The 17916-nt window shown below is 29.3% G+C and overlaps 2 protein-coding genes across 3 annotated transcripts; one reads left to right on the forward strand and one right to left on the reverse strand.

Moving 5' to 3' along the window:
- Nucleotides 1–187: 187 nt before the first annotated feature.
- swm (Zinc finger protein swm) lies at nucleotides 188–12130 on the reverse strand. Its single transcript, XM_015323940.2, has 11 exons — nucleotides 11805–12130; nucleotides 11469–11636; nucleotides 10473–10591; nucleotides 10072–10369; nucleotides 8936–9100; nucleotides 7096–7457; nucleotides 6238–6486; nucleotides 4331–4843; nucleotides 3425–4245; nucleotides 3079–3333; nucleotides 188–618 (listed from the first exon to the last, which is right to left on the reverse strand). The coding sequence occupies exons 2-11, from the start codon at nucleotides 11525–11527 to the stop codon at nucleotides 538–540; spliced, it is 2922 nt and encodes a 973-aa protein (XP_015179426.1). The 5' UTR covers nucleotides 11528–11636; nucleotides 11805–12130; the 3' UTR covers nucleotides 188–537.
- Nucleotides 12131–12239: 109 nt separating this feature from the next.
- On the forward strand, nucleotides 12240–17307 carry Septin2 (septin 2). Of its 2 annotated transcripts, none has more exons than XM_089175576.1 (10): nucleotides 12240–12492; nucleotides 12748–12865; nucleotides 12991–13327; nucleotides 13899–14010; nucleotides 14078–14270; nucleotides 14369–14496; nucleotides 15621–15794; nucleotides 15887–16687; nucleotides 16835–16900; nucleotides 16998–17307. In XM_089175576.1, exons 1-8 carry the CDS (start codon nucleotides 12463–12465, stop codon nucleotides 16058–16060), a joined length of 1266 nt encoding a protein of 421 aa, XP_089031702.1. In that variant the 5' UTR covers nucleotides 12240–12462; the 3' UTR covers nucleotides 16061–16687; nucleotides 16835–16900; nucleotides 16998–17307. The 2 variants fall into 2 exon arrangements, with proteins under 2 accessions (XP_089031702.1, XP_089031703.1); XM_089175577.1 differs by having other exon boundaries at nucleotides 17001–17307.
- Nucleotides 17308–17916: the final 609 nt, after the last annotated feature.

Consider the following 17916-nt stretch of genomic DNA (forward strand, 5'->3'; position numbering starts at 1 on the left):
ATATGTATTATACAAATTATAAATATAATTTCCTCGCTTTTGACAGCAAAATGTTCAGAACTACATATATGACTATTATTTACTCTAGGATTTATGTACTACATCATCATAAAACCTTATAATATCATAACGAGAAATAATCGCAATTCTACAGATGAAAGATGAGGACTTAAAGTTAGAATAAGAGTTTCCCATACAAAACATAGCGATTTTATTCTAGAAATAATGAGATAAATTTGGTTAGTCGTGTTGTGGAAACTTGTATACTGGCCTATATTCGTGATACGCATTACTGGACACAGTATTTATATACCGTTATAATGCACACGTATATTTAATAGTATTAACAAGTATTGTAATGCTCATTATAACGCTAATGAGCCCATAACGTGACTTTTCTGACAAAATCATTGTATTTGAAACATCAAGCGGCGATGTAGCAGTCGTGAAAGAACTGAGCAAACATCGATATGCCCAAAAAATGCTACTACCACTGTAGCCAATAACGCACTTTTGTCATAAATAACGCTGATGCTGCTATCGCCGCCAGCTTCGTGGTTCTCCATCTTCCTCCTCTTCCTCTTCATTTTCTTCCAGAAATAATGTTTCTGCTGTTCCCTGTGAATACAAACACTGACATTAATTTATAATATAATTGCATTCAAACAACAATCCGTTTATTATAATCAAATTTCATCATCCATTCATGGGACATATATTTATTTTCATAATTACACTTGATAACAAACGATAAAAGATTTTATTTTAAATTTCTTCTAAATGGGTCTTTTTTTTCAAAAATATTTTTATCACAAGAGAATAAAATCATCAAATATTGTATCACACTCAATTCTCTAATAATAAAATAACAACAACAACAAAAATTGAATGTGTAGGCATGTGAAGCATAACCTTTCATCTTTTAAATAAAAGTATGGTAAAAATTTATAGAAAATATATAATTAGATCTTGCCTTGAAGTATACAAACGATAATTGATCAATTATTTAAAGTAGATTTTGTATTGCTTTTAAAAATAGTTGTTTATAAGAAAGATGTAATGTTGTGTATTAAGTGTATAATTTGATAAATATATTATACATTATAGAAATGTCATAATTATGTAAACATTTTATCCCACTTTTGATATTTGTAAACAAGTTTATTTAAAATTGAAGGTCTTAGATAATAAAGTGAAATTGCGTGTGGTTTAATAGTTAAGTTTTGATTATCTTTATCGTGAAAGGGTTTAAAAAAAACGGTGATTCTTAATCACTGTACCCGCCGCGAAACATTTCCAAGTGTTCCGCCAAATTTAATAGAATTAATGTAATTCAATTGGCGTCTAAAATAAAACAATAAAAATAAAAACCACGTGCAATAGCGACCTCTTTGATTAACTATTGTAGCTCATTATTAAGACAAAATCAGCTTAAAACATCCTATTTGAGCGAATTTAGAGATTTTCTACATTAACTAACATATAAAATCTAAAAAAAAAAATCAACATGTGGAAATGTTGTTGAGTATGACATGAGAGTTACATTATCCTTCTATTAATCTATTTATACATAGGTAGCCCTCCTACAACACGGCATCCTATAACATGGTTTCCTTTCAAAAAACCTTTGTACAAAACTGTACTTCTACAGTCGAAGCGAGGTTTGTCGTCTTAAAGATATAATGTTGCGGAAAATATTTCTTTTCATCTCCATGGCCTGAAAACAAAAGTTTTTGGCTCATGGCTCTGAATCTCATAGAACACGGCATTTTCTATGACCTTATCAGCCGTGTTATAGGAGGGTTACATATATATATAAAAGTAGATTTCGTTTGTGCCTAATCGCAAATCTCCAAAAGTACTTTACTGATTGTCTTAAAATTTTGACACAACGTTGCATTCGAATACAACTAGGTCGTCTTTTTTTTATGTGAGGGTGAGAGAAAAGATAAAGAGTACGTGTATGCGTGTTAAGAATATTTCTAGAAGTATTGATAAACATCAAAAAAATACCCTTATTTAGTGCGTGCGGCAATATGAGTGTCAGTGTGGTACGTAAGAGTGTTTCGACTGAAAAGAAAGCGAGCGTGTTTTATTTACAAATAAAAATCTTACAAGATGACACTACTTGATATTATCACTTTGTGTACGCATGAATGCATCGAAGTCTCTCGACATTCGCGATCCGGAAGTATAGCAGAGATCTAGTCTTTAATTTATCGGAAATGATCTCGAGAAAGAATGCAGGAAGTAGCGAAAAACAATAGTGGAGCGGGGGGAGGGGGTGATAAGTATATAAGGACAACGAAGATAACGAAAGTGATTTTCTTCTTGATTCAGTACAATTTAACGATGAGTGTATTATGAGTGTATTAAGACTCAGTCTGATTTTTCAATATTTATGTTCAATTTTTAATATCATTTAATTGAATATTTCTAATATTTAATCTTGTGCTACATTTTGTTAAAATTGTGTTGAAATTGAGTTGAATTATTTTGTGTCGTCTTCTAAAGAGGAAAAGGGGCAAGATTGAGGTTCCCAGACAGAGCCAGAAGGATGAAAATCGAATTCATTTCGGAGGAGGAGGGTGTAACAATTGAGAAACTTATGCTTTCTATTTTTTTTTCTTTTCTATCTAATCACAGACTGAGCCACAGCAACGTGTGCAACGTGGAGCACAGCTAGTTAATAAAATAAAAATGAATAATTTATAACTATCACTTAATTAATAACGCGAAAACCCTAATAGACAAAACACAAAAATTAGGGATCGGTTGTTTTCTTTCTATTATGCTTGTTGCTTATAAATTGATAACAATTTAAAAAAAAAAATAAACAAAAAAAGAACAAGTGTGCTATTTCTTTATAATTTAATGCAATTATACAACTGTACTTGACAAGTATACTCATAAAAACTTTTAAAAACGACCTCCACAACTAAGAGATTAATATTATCTCAATCGATTATATTTATAAAAAATTGCAAGTCCAAAAATGATTATAATAAACTTTCACTATTAAAATAATGAATAAATTTATCTTAACCATTGTAAAAATATAAAATTATATATACATACTTCTAAATCGATTTCTTCTTCAGTATTAGGTGGTGCTTGCTCAGAATGTACTGAAAGTTGTACAGAAGAATTCAAATTATTTCCACTTCCACCACGATGTAAGTGATGTCCGGATACCCAGGTTATTGATAATAATCTATCTTGAAACGTACGGCCCTTTAACAATGCAACTTCAGCTTCTTTCCTGGACTTATAATTGATTACAATAGATGGTGTTGTATCATCTATAATTTGATTCACTATTTCTCCAAATTGCTAAAAAGAAAAAGAAAAAGAAAAATATAACAATAAGAATGTTATAATTAGTAAACATCTATTGTACTGATAATTATATTAATGAACTTACTTGAAAATGTGATAGAACATCTGATTTTTCCTCCGTTTCGTAACCTGAGACTAGAAGACTTGTTGGTCTATGATCTACAGAAACGTGAGCAAAACTTCCTCTTCCTCGTCCCCTGTATGAAACTGCATGAGTTCCTCGTATAATTCTACTTGGCCTCGCACCTCTACCTACTCCTGGATTCGTATGTAAACCTAATGCAGCAGCTTGCACTCGTAATTCATTTAACCTCTTCTGCAATTCTCCTGCGTCATGGCCTTCTTGTTGAGCAGTCATTAAATCTAACTCGGCATCTAAAATCTCTTTTTGAGTTTGCTCTTTCGACTTTATTTGTGACTTATTTCCACTAATTTGTCCATTTGCAGCTAAATCTTTACGTAAATTATCAATAGATTGTTGCATAGCTTTAATTGTCGCCATTATTGCATCTTTTTGTTCTGGATTTTTTTCTGCTTTATCTATTAATACTCGTATTTCTACTAGATGTTTGTCTAGAAGTTCTTGTTTCCTTTTCCTTAAATCAGCAGTTATTTTGATGGCTTCTTTACGTTTTTCTTCTTGTTTTTTCTTTAATGTTTCTTTAGCTGCCAATATCTCTTGTGTCTTTTTTATTGCTAAAACTTTTTCTTCTCGTGTAGGAACTGCTGCTGGTGCTGCTGGTGCTACTGCTGCTGCTGTTGCCGCTTTTGGCGACGTTGGGACTACTACATTTTGCGTATTTTGTTCATCCGAAGCGCGACGTGTCGGTACATATTCATTTTCCTCCGTTTTTGCTGGTATATTTAGAGCAGCGCCTAATCTTTCTTTTACGGAAGGACGGCAACCTTGAAAAATATAGTAATACTTTAATAATAATTTGACGCTAACAATAATATGTTTAAATATACATAAATATAATCTTCAAATTACCAGGTGGTACGTTTTCTATAGCTCCACTAACTGAATTGTTATTAATATTATGCCAAAAGACTTTTATAAATCTATTATTCAATACAGCTTCAGTACTTCTGTATGCAGCTTTAGCTTCTGTAGGTAATTGGAAAGTAACTAAAGCTGCTTCTGGATCACCTCCAAAATTAACTTGAATATTTACAATTTTTCCAAATTTCGAAAAGTGGTTATTCAATTGTGTTATATTGTTTAAACTTCGTGGAACTTTCTTTAATTCTAAAGAACAGTTAGCTGGATTATGCACTGCTCTTTGTTTTGGTCCAAGACGATTAAAATCAAATGCTTGTTTTCGTTTCAAAGGATTTGCTTGACTATGTGTTATTTCTGTTGAGTTTGTGTGAGGAATCACTGGTACACTAATCAATTCCCTTTGACCTCTTCCGTAAAGTCCAGATCCAGTCTGTGGATGCCTACCCCATGGCATTCTTGGTTCCATGCTAGGGGCATCTGGATTGTATTCTGCAAATGCATCTAACATATTTTCGTTACTCTTATTATATCTCGTAAAAGAATCTTGTCATATTTATTCAATATATGTTTCAATTATACCAACTTTATAGCAAACAATATTATCTTTCTACTCTAACGCTTTAACGCGCGTTGACTGCTATGACTGCTAAAATTCTGAACACGTCTAGTCAGCCACATACGGCTGACGCCTATTTTAGTGCTTATAAGGTAAATTAGTCAATTTTTATATAAAAATATATAAAGTCGAGGTTGATCAATGCAATTTGGACAAAACATTGTTGTTCTTTTTATATTTATTCGTGCCTTTGATCGATCCGTATGGAATCTTTTATTCGAATAACATAATTTTAAAACCCTTCTAATTTTTTATCAAAGAACATTTTAAAAAAAGAACTAGCGACAATCTGTGGAACGGGTAGAAATACCCGACCCGCTGATAGTGTGTTAAAATCATAAGTCACCGGGTAACGACTCGATTCCTGCGGAGCTAATAAGATGGGGGAGGGGGGATATGGAATAAGGAAGCATTGCCAGAACAATGCAAAGAGTCGATTATAATTCCAATCTTTAAAAAGAGTGACAAGATGAATTGTATTAATAACAGGGGGCATCTTACTCTTACCAAAGTGCTAGAAAATCTTATCAAATATCTTACTAACGAGGATAGTACCGTATACGGACGAGATAATAGAGGATCACCAGTGCGGTTTTAGGAGAAATAGATCGACTACAGACCAAATCTTTACTATTCGGCAGATCTTAGAGAAAAAATGGGAATTTAATTAACTGGTACACCAACTTTATGTAGATTTCCAAAAAGCGTACGATTCGGTAAAACGAGAAAAAATGCTCGAAACCCTTATGCGACAGGGGATACCAAAAAGAAGCTTTTAGTATGCATAGCGGGTTAAAACAGAGGGACACATTATCACGTTTTTTGTTTAATTTAGTACTAGAATTTGCTGTCAAAGAATTGGACAACACAACTGTTGACATACGCGAACCATATTGTTTTTTAAAAGACAATAAAGAGACATTGGTTAATAACGCGAAAATACCAATAGATAAAACAAAAGATCTGGGGCTACAAATAAACCAAATATATGGTCACAGATATAATTCAGAATGTGCCTAATACTAGAACTTTAGTCGTTCAGAAAAAAAATTTTTGAACGGGTCAGCAACTTTAGGTATTTAGGATGGATCATAAACCAGACGAACGAAATTAATGAAGAACTTAAGAAAAGAATCAATTTAAGCAATACATGCTTTTATTCGATCAATAAATTACTCAAGGACTGGAACAATGACGAAATTTGGTATTTGTGGCAATGAACTTTCGAGTTCCTAATGTCAATTAATAATAATAATTATTATACAGATATAGTTCATACCCATATTAGAATGATGTTGATTTCGTAAGTGTGGTGGTGGTAGGCTTGCAAGTGGAAGGTGTGGTGGTGGTGCATTTCCATTAGGACCCGGAGGTGGATCAGGTACTGCTGTCACTGGTACTGTACCCGGAGCTTGATGACCATGTGGTCCAAAAGTCAAAACACGACTTAGAGCAACATCTTCCAATACAACAGGATCAGTACCATGGTCATAAGGACAAAGATCCCCTCTCATACAATATCCTTTCTCTATAAAGAGATATTTTTATTATTAATTATTATATATATATATATATACACATACACACATCACAAACCACACACCATACATACACCATATGCGCTTTGTATATTATTAATTCTTTTGTTGCCAACGATCACTAAAGTAATTAACCATCAATTTATCTCACCAATGACTTTAGATATTCATTCAAACTTCATATTGATTCATTACTTTAATTACATTAATTCAATATAATTTGAATAGAAAATTAATAATTTACATAATGTGACAAAGTTGTTCTTCTTCTTCATTTCAACGATAAAAAATATACGTTTAGTTAATGATAAAATACGCATTTAATTCATGCTGAAATGAATGCTTATGTTCTAACTATATATCGTGGTATCAAAAAAATTAATGTTCATAAAATTTGGTAAGTCATTATCATCCTAATTGCTATTTTTTTAGGAATTTTTCCATATCATCCTGTTCCAATTATTAATAATAAAATTATTTCAAATATATCATTAAAGATATTTTTAAATATTTGATCGTTATTTGTGTATTTAAGTAAATATATATTCTTACAATAAATTCATCTATATAACATAATTAATATAATAATAATAACGTACCATCAAAATCTCTACACCTTCTCTTTGCTTGAAATGGACCAATTTGATTAGTTGGTATATTAGATGCCACAGCAACAACACTTTGGATTGATTGACTTGTAGTAGATAACCTCATGTCCACATCTCCGTGATTGCTATCTTGAGTTGGAGTACCACCACCTGGGCTTCCTTCAACTCGTTCCGATCTATCCACATCTAATCTCTCAGAGCGTTCTATTTTTTTACGATCTATAGATCTTGATCGTGATCTGGATCTCAATGGGGTTGGAGATCTATTTCTAAAACGTGCTCTATGATCTCGACTATCAGGACCATCTCTTAGCCTTGGTCGTATTGGAGATGTACTACGACTTCTGGTACGTCTACATATAAACAAACAAACAAAATCAAAAAAGATCTTTATTATTCTATTTTCACCAAAAATATTCTACAAAGTAATCTTTATATTAGGTTGGGCAAAAGGTTATCCATCATTCTTACATTAACTTCAAGTCTTTTTTAACATAATTCTGGTTGCCTGATTTTGGTCAAATATGCACCGTTTTGTTCATTAATTTGTAGCTGTTTTAAAGTTAGCTTCACAATGCCTGTCTCATTAAAGTCTTGGTCCCTATTTGCGACAAACTCTAGTGATCAATTTTTATAATCTTCTTTTAATGTCAATTTCTTATCAATAAGAAAGTGTTTTGCAGTGCAACAAAAAGATGGTAATCGCTTGGTGTAAGGTCTGGTCTATATGATGGATGCATCAAAACTTTCCAACCAACCTCCTGGACCTTCTGGGGAGTCACTATAGACATGTGTGACCTGGCGTTGTTCTGATAGAACACAATACCTCTCCTGTTGGCAAATTCTGGCCGTTTCTGGTCAATCACTTGCTTTAAACGGTCCAGTTGATGAAAATAAAGATCTGAATTTAGTGTTTGGCCATATTTAAGCAACTCATAACAAATGATTCCTTTCCCGTCCCAACAAGTGCACAGTAGAACCTTCCTGGCCGTTAGTCCTGATTTAGCCACCGTTTGAGCTACGTCATGGCGCTTTCACCACGATCGTTTTCCCACAATATTGTCGTATGTGATCCTTTTCTTATCCCCAGTCACCATTCGTTTAAGAAATGGATCAATTTCATTCCGTTTGGCCAAGGCTTCGCAGATGGAAATTCGATGCATCATGTTTTTTGGTGTTATTTGGTGTGGCACCCAAACACCGAGCTTCTTTTTGAATCCAGCTTTGCGCAAATCGTTTAAAACTGTTTTATAATCGATCTTTAGCTCTTGGGCAATGCTACGACTACTAATATGCCGGTCAACTTCGATTATTTCTGTGATTTTATCGACATTTTCGACGACGGGTCTGCCTGTGCGAGATGCATCTTTAACATCAAAAATACCTGAACGGAATCGATGAAATCAAAATAGCACGTAATTATCTGTTACAGTATTGAGAGTATAAACACCATTCACAATTTCAGCCGCCTGACTTGAATTTTCGTTTTTATAAAAAAGAAAGTGTGAAATGTACCGAATTTTCTCTTTGTTGACTTCCATTTTTAACACCTTGTAAGTCACAACTGAATAGACCAAAGAAAAAACGGTAAAGGAATTTTTTTTAGCTCTAAATGTCACCTTTCTAACAAGCATAAATTTGAAATTGTTTGATTGATATTTTGCGAGATATCGATCACTACAGCCATTTACCGAAAAAATAATGGATTACTTTGTCTCCAACCTAATATTATATATATATATATATATATATATATATAGTAATGTTATAAAGTTATTAAAAGTAATACATATAAATAATAAATCATTTTAGCAAGAATCGTTCATGCAACCTTCTGTCATGTCGTCTAGCTGTGATAGGTGGAGATTCATTTCGCCACGGACGACTCCTATCACGTTCTCTGTCTCGACGAATATGTTCTCTACTTCTTGATCTGCGTCTATCTCTTTCCCAAGAACGAGATCGAGATCTTGTCCTTGATCTCATACGACCGCTCCTATAAACACATTTGGGGAAAAAACAAAGACAAAAATATATATTTTTATAAGATATTCTTACAATAATAAGTCTCTCCCAAAAAGAAAAACTAAAATTTAGATTTGCATTAAAGAAACATTTTTAAAAATATTTATTCTTCTAAAAATATATATTATTTCTTTTTTTACAATAAAAAAAAAAAAGATTTTCCATAATGACCTAATTACTTCTATGACTAAAAACTTCTGAAATCAAATTATATGATTACCTTTTTATGTAGTATAAATATAATACAATTATAACTTTTTTTAAATATACACTTTACTTACTGTTATAAAATAATCTTTTTCTATCTTTAAGAGCTTCATCAAATAACATTAATTAAATCAGACAGAAATTATAAATAAGAAAAATATTCTTCAATTTCTATTTACTGAGAATCATTTTGCTTAATCATACTTATAAGAATACTTAAAGATAGATCCTATGATTGAGAAGCAATTCGTATAAAATAAAATTCACAAATATGTGAAATAATGATATTCGAATATTAATTATTAGTTTTTAGACATGTGATTAGAAAAATTATTTAACAATGAATATTAAATGATATAAAATAGAGAGTTAGCAAAGATTAAATTTTCAAGTTTATAAAAATAAATTTAAATAGTTATTAAAGGTATAAATCGGTAAAATTATAATTTTGTTATTAATTTGAAATAACTGTATCATGTGTGTGTGTGTGTATAAACCATTATATCATATATAATAAATATGTTATACTTTATAATACATATGAATGTAATTATTATCAGATACGAAAAATCTTTTTTCATATATACATAAATATTGATTAATTCTATAAACACGGGATGAAATATTCGAATTTCACTATTAATTAGAAAAGTCATATGTATTATGACACATTATAAATTGATATTCATATTGTTTCAAAATTTAAACAAATAAATATTTAAAGAAAACACTTACCGACTACGAGAACGTTTTTCTTTCTCCTTATCACCCTTGTCAGAATCTGATTTTCTTGTTTCACGCTTGCAAATAGTTGAAGGTGTTGAACCATTAACTTGAAGTGGAACAATGGGATTAGGAATTACAGGAGCTAAAGAAATTGTTGCATCGGTAGTTTTTTCTGATGTTAATACTGGAGGCGGTGGATTCACACCTGGTGGAGTTCTACCTCCATCTGGATCTCCCTTTGAAGGTGGAAGTATGTATTCTTGAGTCTCCAAAGTTTTAAATAATAGCTCCACAAAATTTTTAGTTTCTATCATCACACACACAAAGTACACATATTAATTATATTAATTATTTATATTTATAAACATAAATTTATTGAAATTTCTAAATTATGTAAGTAAAGAAAATACCTTGTTGCAAAAATACATCAAGCTGTTCTACCATACAACCTCTTAACTCCTCTAAGGTTTTATCTTTCTTAACCAAGGCATATACATATTTTGCTAATGCAGCAGGATCTGCATCACAGCTGTAAACACGTGTATAATGATATATATTAATTTTTATACATTAATAATACAAAATATAAAGATAACTTTAAAAATGATCATATTACAACGTACATTCATGATTTTACATTATACTACGTATGTTTTGTTCAAGTCTTTTTTATTCCTTGCAAAGCTACGAAGCAAGAGTGCAATCACACTTTGCAGAGAAATTATTGTTTAAGGAAATAAAAATATAAAAAATATAATATATAGAAATGTGCTGAAAACTACATATAAAATATATACATGTCATCCATATATATATATATATATATATATACGTACGCACGCGCATACACACATGCGCGCGCGCACGGATATTATACATATATATGTATTTTATATATATTTTATATATAATACATATATATATATATATATATATATATATATATATATATATATATATATGTACATTAAATATTGCTAATGTGTATTAGTATTATTATACGATTAAAAGAAATTTATAAAAACAAAAGTATATATTTCGTAATATTACGATGTAAAAGTATATTATCTGATTAAAGAAAAGAAAAAAAAATAGTTTAAGTAGGAATTAAAATTTTCGATAATCCTTTAATGAAAATGTTTCAATATGAAAAGAATGACATAATGATTGAATGAAGCATGAAAGAAAATGCATGACAGAATTGAAAATTATCATAAAGGCTATTTAATATAATCATTTTTATAGGAAGTAAAAAACGACACATGTACGGCCATTTATGCATCTTATAGATATATCCGTCCGTACTCGCGCGCGCACACACACTCATACAACATACATTCATGGATATACGCACAGACACAAATACGCAGCACACAAAACGTACTTGGACAAGCTGGCCTACTTACAGCGGCTCCAAAACGGCAGTAAGCCACGCTTTGAATTGATCTGGATTCTCTATTATCATTTTTAATAAAATCGCAATGAAAAATGCATAAAAGTCTTGAAACGCACTCGTTAATTAAACGCTTTCTGGGCGGGAATAAGCACTCTTCTATGTAAAGACAGTCGCCATTCTGAAATTTTATACCCAATATAATTTTCATATAGATAGACAACCTTGTTCCAGTAAACATCACTAGAGACGCTACGAACCAATTGTGCGTATGCGCATACTACATATATATATATATATATATACATGCATACATATATATATATATATGTATATAATATATACGTACGATATTTTCTAGGAACGATAGGGGAACTAAAGATCACCAGAAAATCTTCAGAACTAGTAATATGACGACAGCGCCATCATCTCTAATCAATGTTTCACCGAGACAACAGATTTTCAATTATTATACTTTTTGGAGTTTTCTGAGTTTCTCAGTGCTTATTGTTCAAAGTCTTATTACTGTTATCCATTCGTTACATTTTCCCGTTATACTTTTATTATATTTTATTAATTATAAATATATAAATAACGTAAACTTTATTCAGTGACATATTGACGTTTCGTAACCACTTCGTCTCTTAAGTATACACTGACAAGTCGGTGCAATAGGAAACGAAAACCCTATACTCTCTCTACAAGTATATATATATATATATATATATATATATATATGTACATATATACATAATCAAGTGACGGAAGAAGGAAAAGTTACTCATTCCGGATATAAAACAGTTATTGTTGACGTCTCCGTTATGAATCTTTGATAATAGTATTTTGACATATCCAATTGTTAGAAATTATTATTGTAGTGGAAATATATGATTAAGCGAATTCAAGGATATTATTTGAAGAAAGGTTGTTAATAGTAACACGTGGTGTCAATCCGTCACATCTAGTTTCAAATACATCACACTCTTTTTCATTCATCCTGTGTAAAAATGGCGAATATAGAGATTGAACGAGCGAAGGTATTACAATCATAAAGATTTTAATTTAATTTCTTTTTTCTCTTAATCAAGAAAATAATGCTATATTTAAAAGTCATTATTTTGTTACTAATAAAATGCGATAATTGTTTTAATGGTTGTATCCTTTTTGTATTGTACTCAATTGTATTTCTAATTGTCATAATAATTTTATATATACCCCATGACAGTATTAATTTATTTTAAAGCATAATTTTATTTAATCACTTTGTATTTATAATGCGTGCTTTTTTTCAGTTGGATTCTTCTATACGCAATTTAAAGCTCTCGGGTCATGTAGGTTTTGACAGTCTTCCTGATCAATTAGTAAATAAATCTGTTCAAAATGGATTTGAATTCAATATCCTTTGTATTGGTATGACATATTTTTGTATTTATAAGGAAATCAAAATTTACCTTCGTTTTTTTTTTTTTTTTTTAATTTATCGTTACCTGATGATATAGTGGATTATTATAAAATGAATAAAAAAATTTTTGCAGGTGAAACTGGCTTAGGTAAATCGACGCTTATGGATTCGTTGTTTAATACAAGCTTCGAATCTACTCCAAGTCCACATAATTTAGCATCTGTAAAATTGAAAGCGCATACATACGAATTACAAGAAAGTAATGTTAAACTGAAACTTACCATTGTCGATACAGTTGGATATGGGGATCAAATTAATAAGGAAGATAGCTTTAAGACAGTTGTTGATTACATAGATGCTCAATTTGAAGCATATTTACAGGAAGAACTGAAAATCAAACGCTCTTTGTCAACTTATCATGACAGTCGTATTCATGTTTGCCTTTACTTCATTTGTCCTACAGGTCATGGGTAAATATTTCCAAGAAAACAATATAACTTATGAAGTTTTGTTATTGTTATCCTGTTTTACAGTAATAATCCCTTCATTTACATGGATTCAATTTAATACGCATACGCTTGAACTACCAGAGAAGTCTGATCTTCTTATTACACGATGCGTTATATAAAAACACAAAAATTAGATGATTTTTTAAATATAATTTATATCTTAATCTTATAAACTTATTTTTCTACTTTAATAAAAGCTAAATATATATTTGAAAACGTGAAATAGATTAATGTTTTAAACGGCTTTTCATGGTTCCATTTATATACTACTCTTGTGGAACCAATTACCAGCGTAAATGAAGGGATTACTATATTTATATTATACTAGCAATTTTTATTTACCAACAACTGCTAATATCAATTATTACATAAGCAAGAAAGGTTAGACGGTTTTTTTTTATATATGTGATATCATTTTTATTTATCGATTAAACCAGTATAATCTTTATTAGTTATTTGATATTAATAAAAAGTATATTATGTATTATCATATATTCTTGATTACCTGATCTATTTAATAATATGTTTTTAGACTTAAGTCGATTGATCTTGTATGTATGAAAAAGCTGGATACGAAAGTTAATATTATACCGATCATCGCTAAAGCTGATACAATATCAAAGACTGAGTTGCAAAAATTCAAGGTACATAATTTCTAAATTTAATAATACTAATTAATATTATCATTTTATTTATATCATTTTCTTGCAGAGTAAAATAATCTCAGAATTACAAAATAATGGAGTTCATATATATCAATTTCCAACAGATGATGAAAGTGTGGCTGAGGTGAATTCTAGTATGAATGCTCATGTACCATTTGCAGTAGTCGGTAGCACTGATTTTGTACGAGTTGGAAACAAGATGATGCGATCACGTCAATATCCTTGGGGTACAGTTCAAGGTAAATAAATTGTTACAATGGAATATATCATTTTGATGCTTGGCATTATGTGAATGAATAATAAATTTATATTATATATATATATATGTATAACACAGTGGAGAACGAATCTCATTGCGATTTTGTAAAGTTACGTGAGATGCTTATTAGAACAAATATGGAAGATATGCGAGAAAAAACACATTGTCGTCATTATGAATTGTATCGTAAGAGAAGATTAGAACAGGTGAACATTTTTATCTAATTCTATAAATATAATATTAAGTATAGCAATTAATATAGTGTTTTTTTAAACAAATTAATACTTATTTATGTGGGGGTTTACTTTAAAAATCTCATTCCTGAAAATCTATAGGTATTTATTCAGGAATAATAATTGTTACTATTACTATTATTATTATTGTTATTATTTAAAAAAATTACCTATTTAACAGATTTTGTTTAAAGAAATTTAACCCTTTTAGTGCCGAAGGACGATATATCGTTGCATATCCGATGACATCTTACTATTTGCATTACGAGAAAATTCATCTCATAATAAATTTATAAAATGTTATATAAATAGTCTAATTTCATTGCAAAAGAATTAAAAGAAGATTATTTTAAGGTTTCAATTTTTGTTATATTTTATGCTGGTTGGTGTCGAGACAGTGTATATGCTTGAGCGATAAGATAAAAACTCGGAATTAAAATTTGGAGTTAGATAGTTTCTTGGAATCGTTATCGCAATATGTCGATAGCTGTTAGAACAGAAAGTTTTATTGTCTATTTTATTGTTCTATTTTCCAATTATTGTTGGAACCAACGGGTCTTAAACATATGCCACGAAACAATTCAAAACCTTATAGATTATTTCAACCTATTTTGTACTCTTAAATTGTTGGATAAATTAAAATTAAAACAGATCGCTAAAATACCAGATAGATCAAAAACAATAGCTAGATAACAAAATATAAATATTTATAATAATATTAAAATTTTTTATTTTTAGTCAAATTATTCTAGTTACACAAATCACTTGTTTCATAATAGATCCATCTAACGTTTGCTGTGCATCATGAAGTTATCCTTTAATTTTAAGGTCCAATATATTACTTATTTTATTATAAACGATTGAAATTGTAATATTTATACTTCATACTACGTGATCTACATACGATGTTTTTTTTTATGATGTTTTATTCTATGTTTAAATTTTGTAAATATGATTTTTAGTTAGATTTTGATGAACTTTTTCCTAAATCTTAGCAAATTTAAAAAAACGAATTAATTGCTACACCTAATAAATATTATTTCTAAATCCAAAATATATAACATTTAAACATGAAATAATGAAATGATCTATTTTAGATGGGATTCAGTGATGTTGATAGTGACAACAAACCTGTAAGTTTCCAACAAACTTGTGAAGCAAAGAGATCTATTCATTTACAAGAATTACAGCAAAAAGAAGATGAAATGAGACAAATGTTTGTTGCTAGAGTTAAAGAAAAAGAGGCTGAACTTAAAGAAGCTGAAAAAGAGGTAAACATTATTATCAAAACTTTTATCGTATTATATAATTATTTCTTATAATTTGTATAACATTTTTATTTTCATGTAAAAATTAATGTCAGCTCCATAATAAATTTGATAAATTAAAAAAAGATCATACGGAAGAAAAAAAGAAATTGGAAGAAAGTCGGAAAAAACTTGAAGATGATATTTTGGAATTTAATAGACGCAAAGCACAATTTGCTCAACAACCACAACATCATACGCTTACATTAGGGAAAAGTAAGAAAAAGTAATATATCTAAATGGACAAATATAATTCTTGTATAAGATTACATTAACAAAAATAGAACTATAATCAGGATAATATATTACAGTATTCATTTACAATTTAGACGCAATATCTATCCAAAGTATACAGATATACAATCTTTGTAAAAAAAAAAAAATAATTAAAAAAAAAAATAAAGAAAAATAATCGCACAATATAATTTAAATTTTATTCTGTCATTATTGATAAACTCTAATGCATGAAAAAATTAACTTAGAAATAAATTTACTTCGTAACAATTGTAATTATTTTAGCAATTTTATTGTTAATTTTTAAAAATAATGAGATATATTTACTTTTCTTTTCAAATGATTTTTCAAGAAGTATATTGTAAACAAACCTATTTATATATATATATATATATATACTAGGGGTGCCACGGCCATGCGTTGTTTGTTGACATCAAGCGAGATTGAATTATTTATTGATAATTGTATTAAATTTCATTAAAAAAATTATTTGATAGTTGGTGTTAGTACTTAACCTTTCTATTTTTAACATTAAAAGATAGATTAAACTACAAAATACTATTCAGTGATTGATTTATAAACATGGATAACCTCTCTATTTGGAACGTTTCAGTAATAATTTGGTAAGTAATGTTTTAATATTACTCTGAAAAATAGATAATCTGTTTAAATTATAAAAATACTGGATTTGTTTAGTAATATATATTAAATATATTGAATAACATATTACGAATAAAAGCTTAATAACTCTTATTTTTATTTTAAAACAGATGAAAAGTATGCCAGTAAAAAAGGAAGACAACAACAAAAGATCAGTCGCTGCTAAAAGCAAAATGGTATTATATTCTTATTTTGAAACATTAATTATTTTTTATGTTATATAAATATGTAAATTAATTGTATATTTAAAAATAATAATTGTATCTTTTTTAGAAGTATGAAAGTGGAATAAAATCTGTTGACGAAGAGACCATTATGTCTTTGCTTGCTGAAAATCTATCTATATGAAAATCTATGAGGGCTCAAATAGAGAGAATAAATGCAATTTTAAAAGAATATAAATCGTATTTAGCAGCTTCAGAATATTTAAGCAAATACAATGTTTCATAATCATGAACTTAATTAAACATGGTAAAAATTGTATATATTTAAAAAAAAAAAAGTAATGAACTGCACATAGCATAAGTGAGTAGTTAGAATTGTACATTTGAAATAAAATAAATTTGTATCATTTATATGAATATATCTATATTTATTTATTCATTTGTTCCGTTGTAAAAATATTATAAAATTATAAATAATAAAATTAACATCCATTATTAACAATGCACAATATATGTGCAGCAAATGCATAAATTAAATGTTTAAAATTCGTCATTTCATAGTCGCAGATCCATATACTTTGGTATGACGTTTGCAGTTCTCATAATAATTTTTCACGCAATACTAACGAACATTGAAAAAATGTTTAATTATTTTGATTTTCTCAAATAATACTTTTAGTAAATCAAATGTATTTTTCAATATGCTTTCAGACAGAAATCACTAGTTGTCTACGACTATTACACGATTTCAATAAAATTTCTTCTTCATTCATTCACAAATAATTTAAAAAATTGCAAAAAATAACGATAAAACCTACAGACTAGCACTCACTACATACGTTTTTTTGAAACTTCCGCTCACTCGAGGAGCAAAAATGGCGGATGAGAGTACTCATCTCTATAGTGCTCTATATGTACGATAATTTTACGCCGCTGTGTCGATCAGACGAACTAAAGTCTTTGGGATCACTGAATTGAAATTAATCATATCTAGTGTCCAAATATTATTGACAGTAATTGCATATAAA

This window comes from Polistes dominula, unplaced genomic scaffold, assembly GCF_049000335.1.
Source record: "Polistes dominula isolate Pdom_NZ unplaced genomic scaffold, Pdom_raw_medaka contig_17, whole genome shotgun sequence".
NCBI lineage: Eukaryota > Metazoa > Arthropoda > Insecta > Hymenoptera > Vespidae > Polistes > Polistes dominula.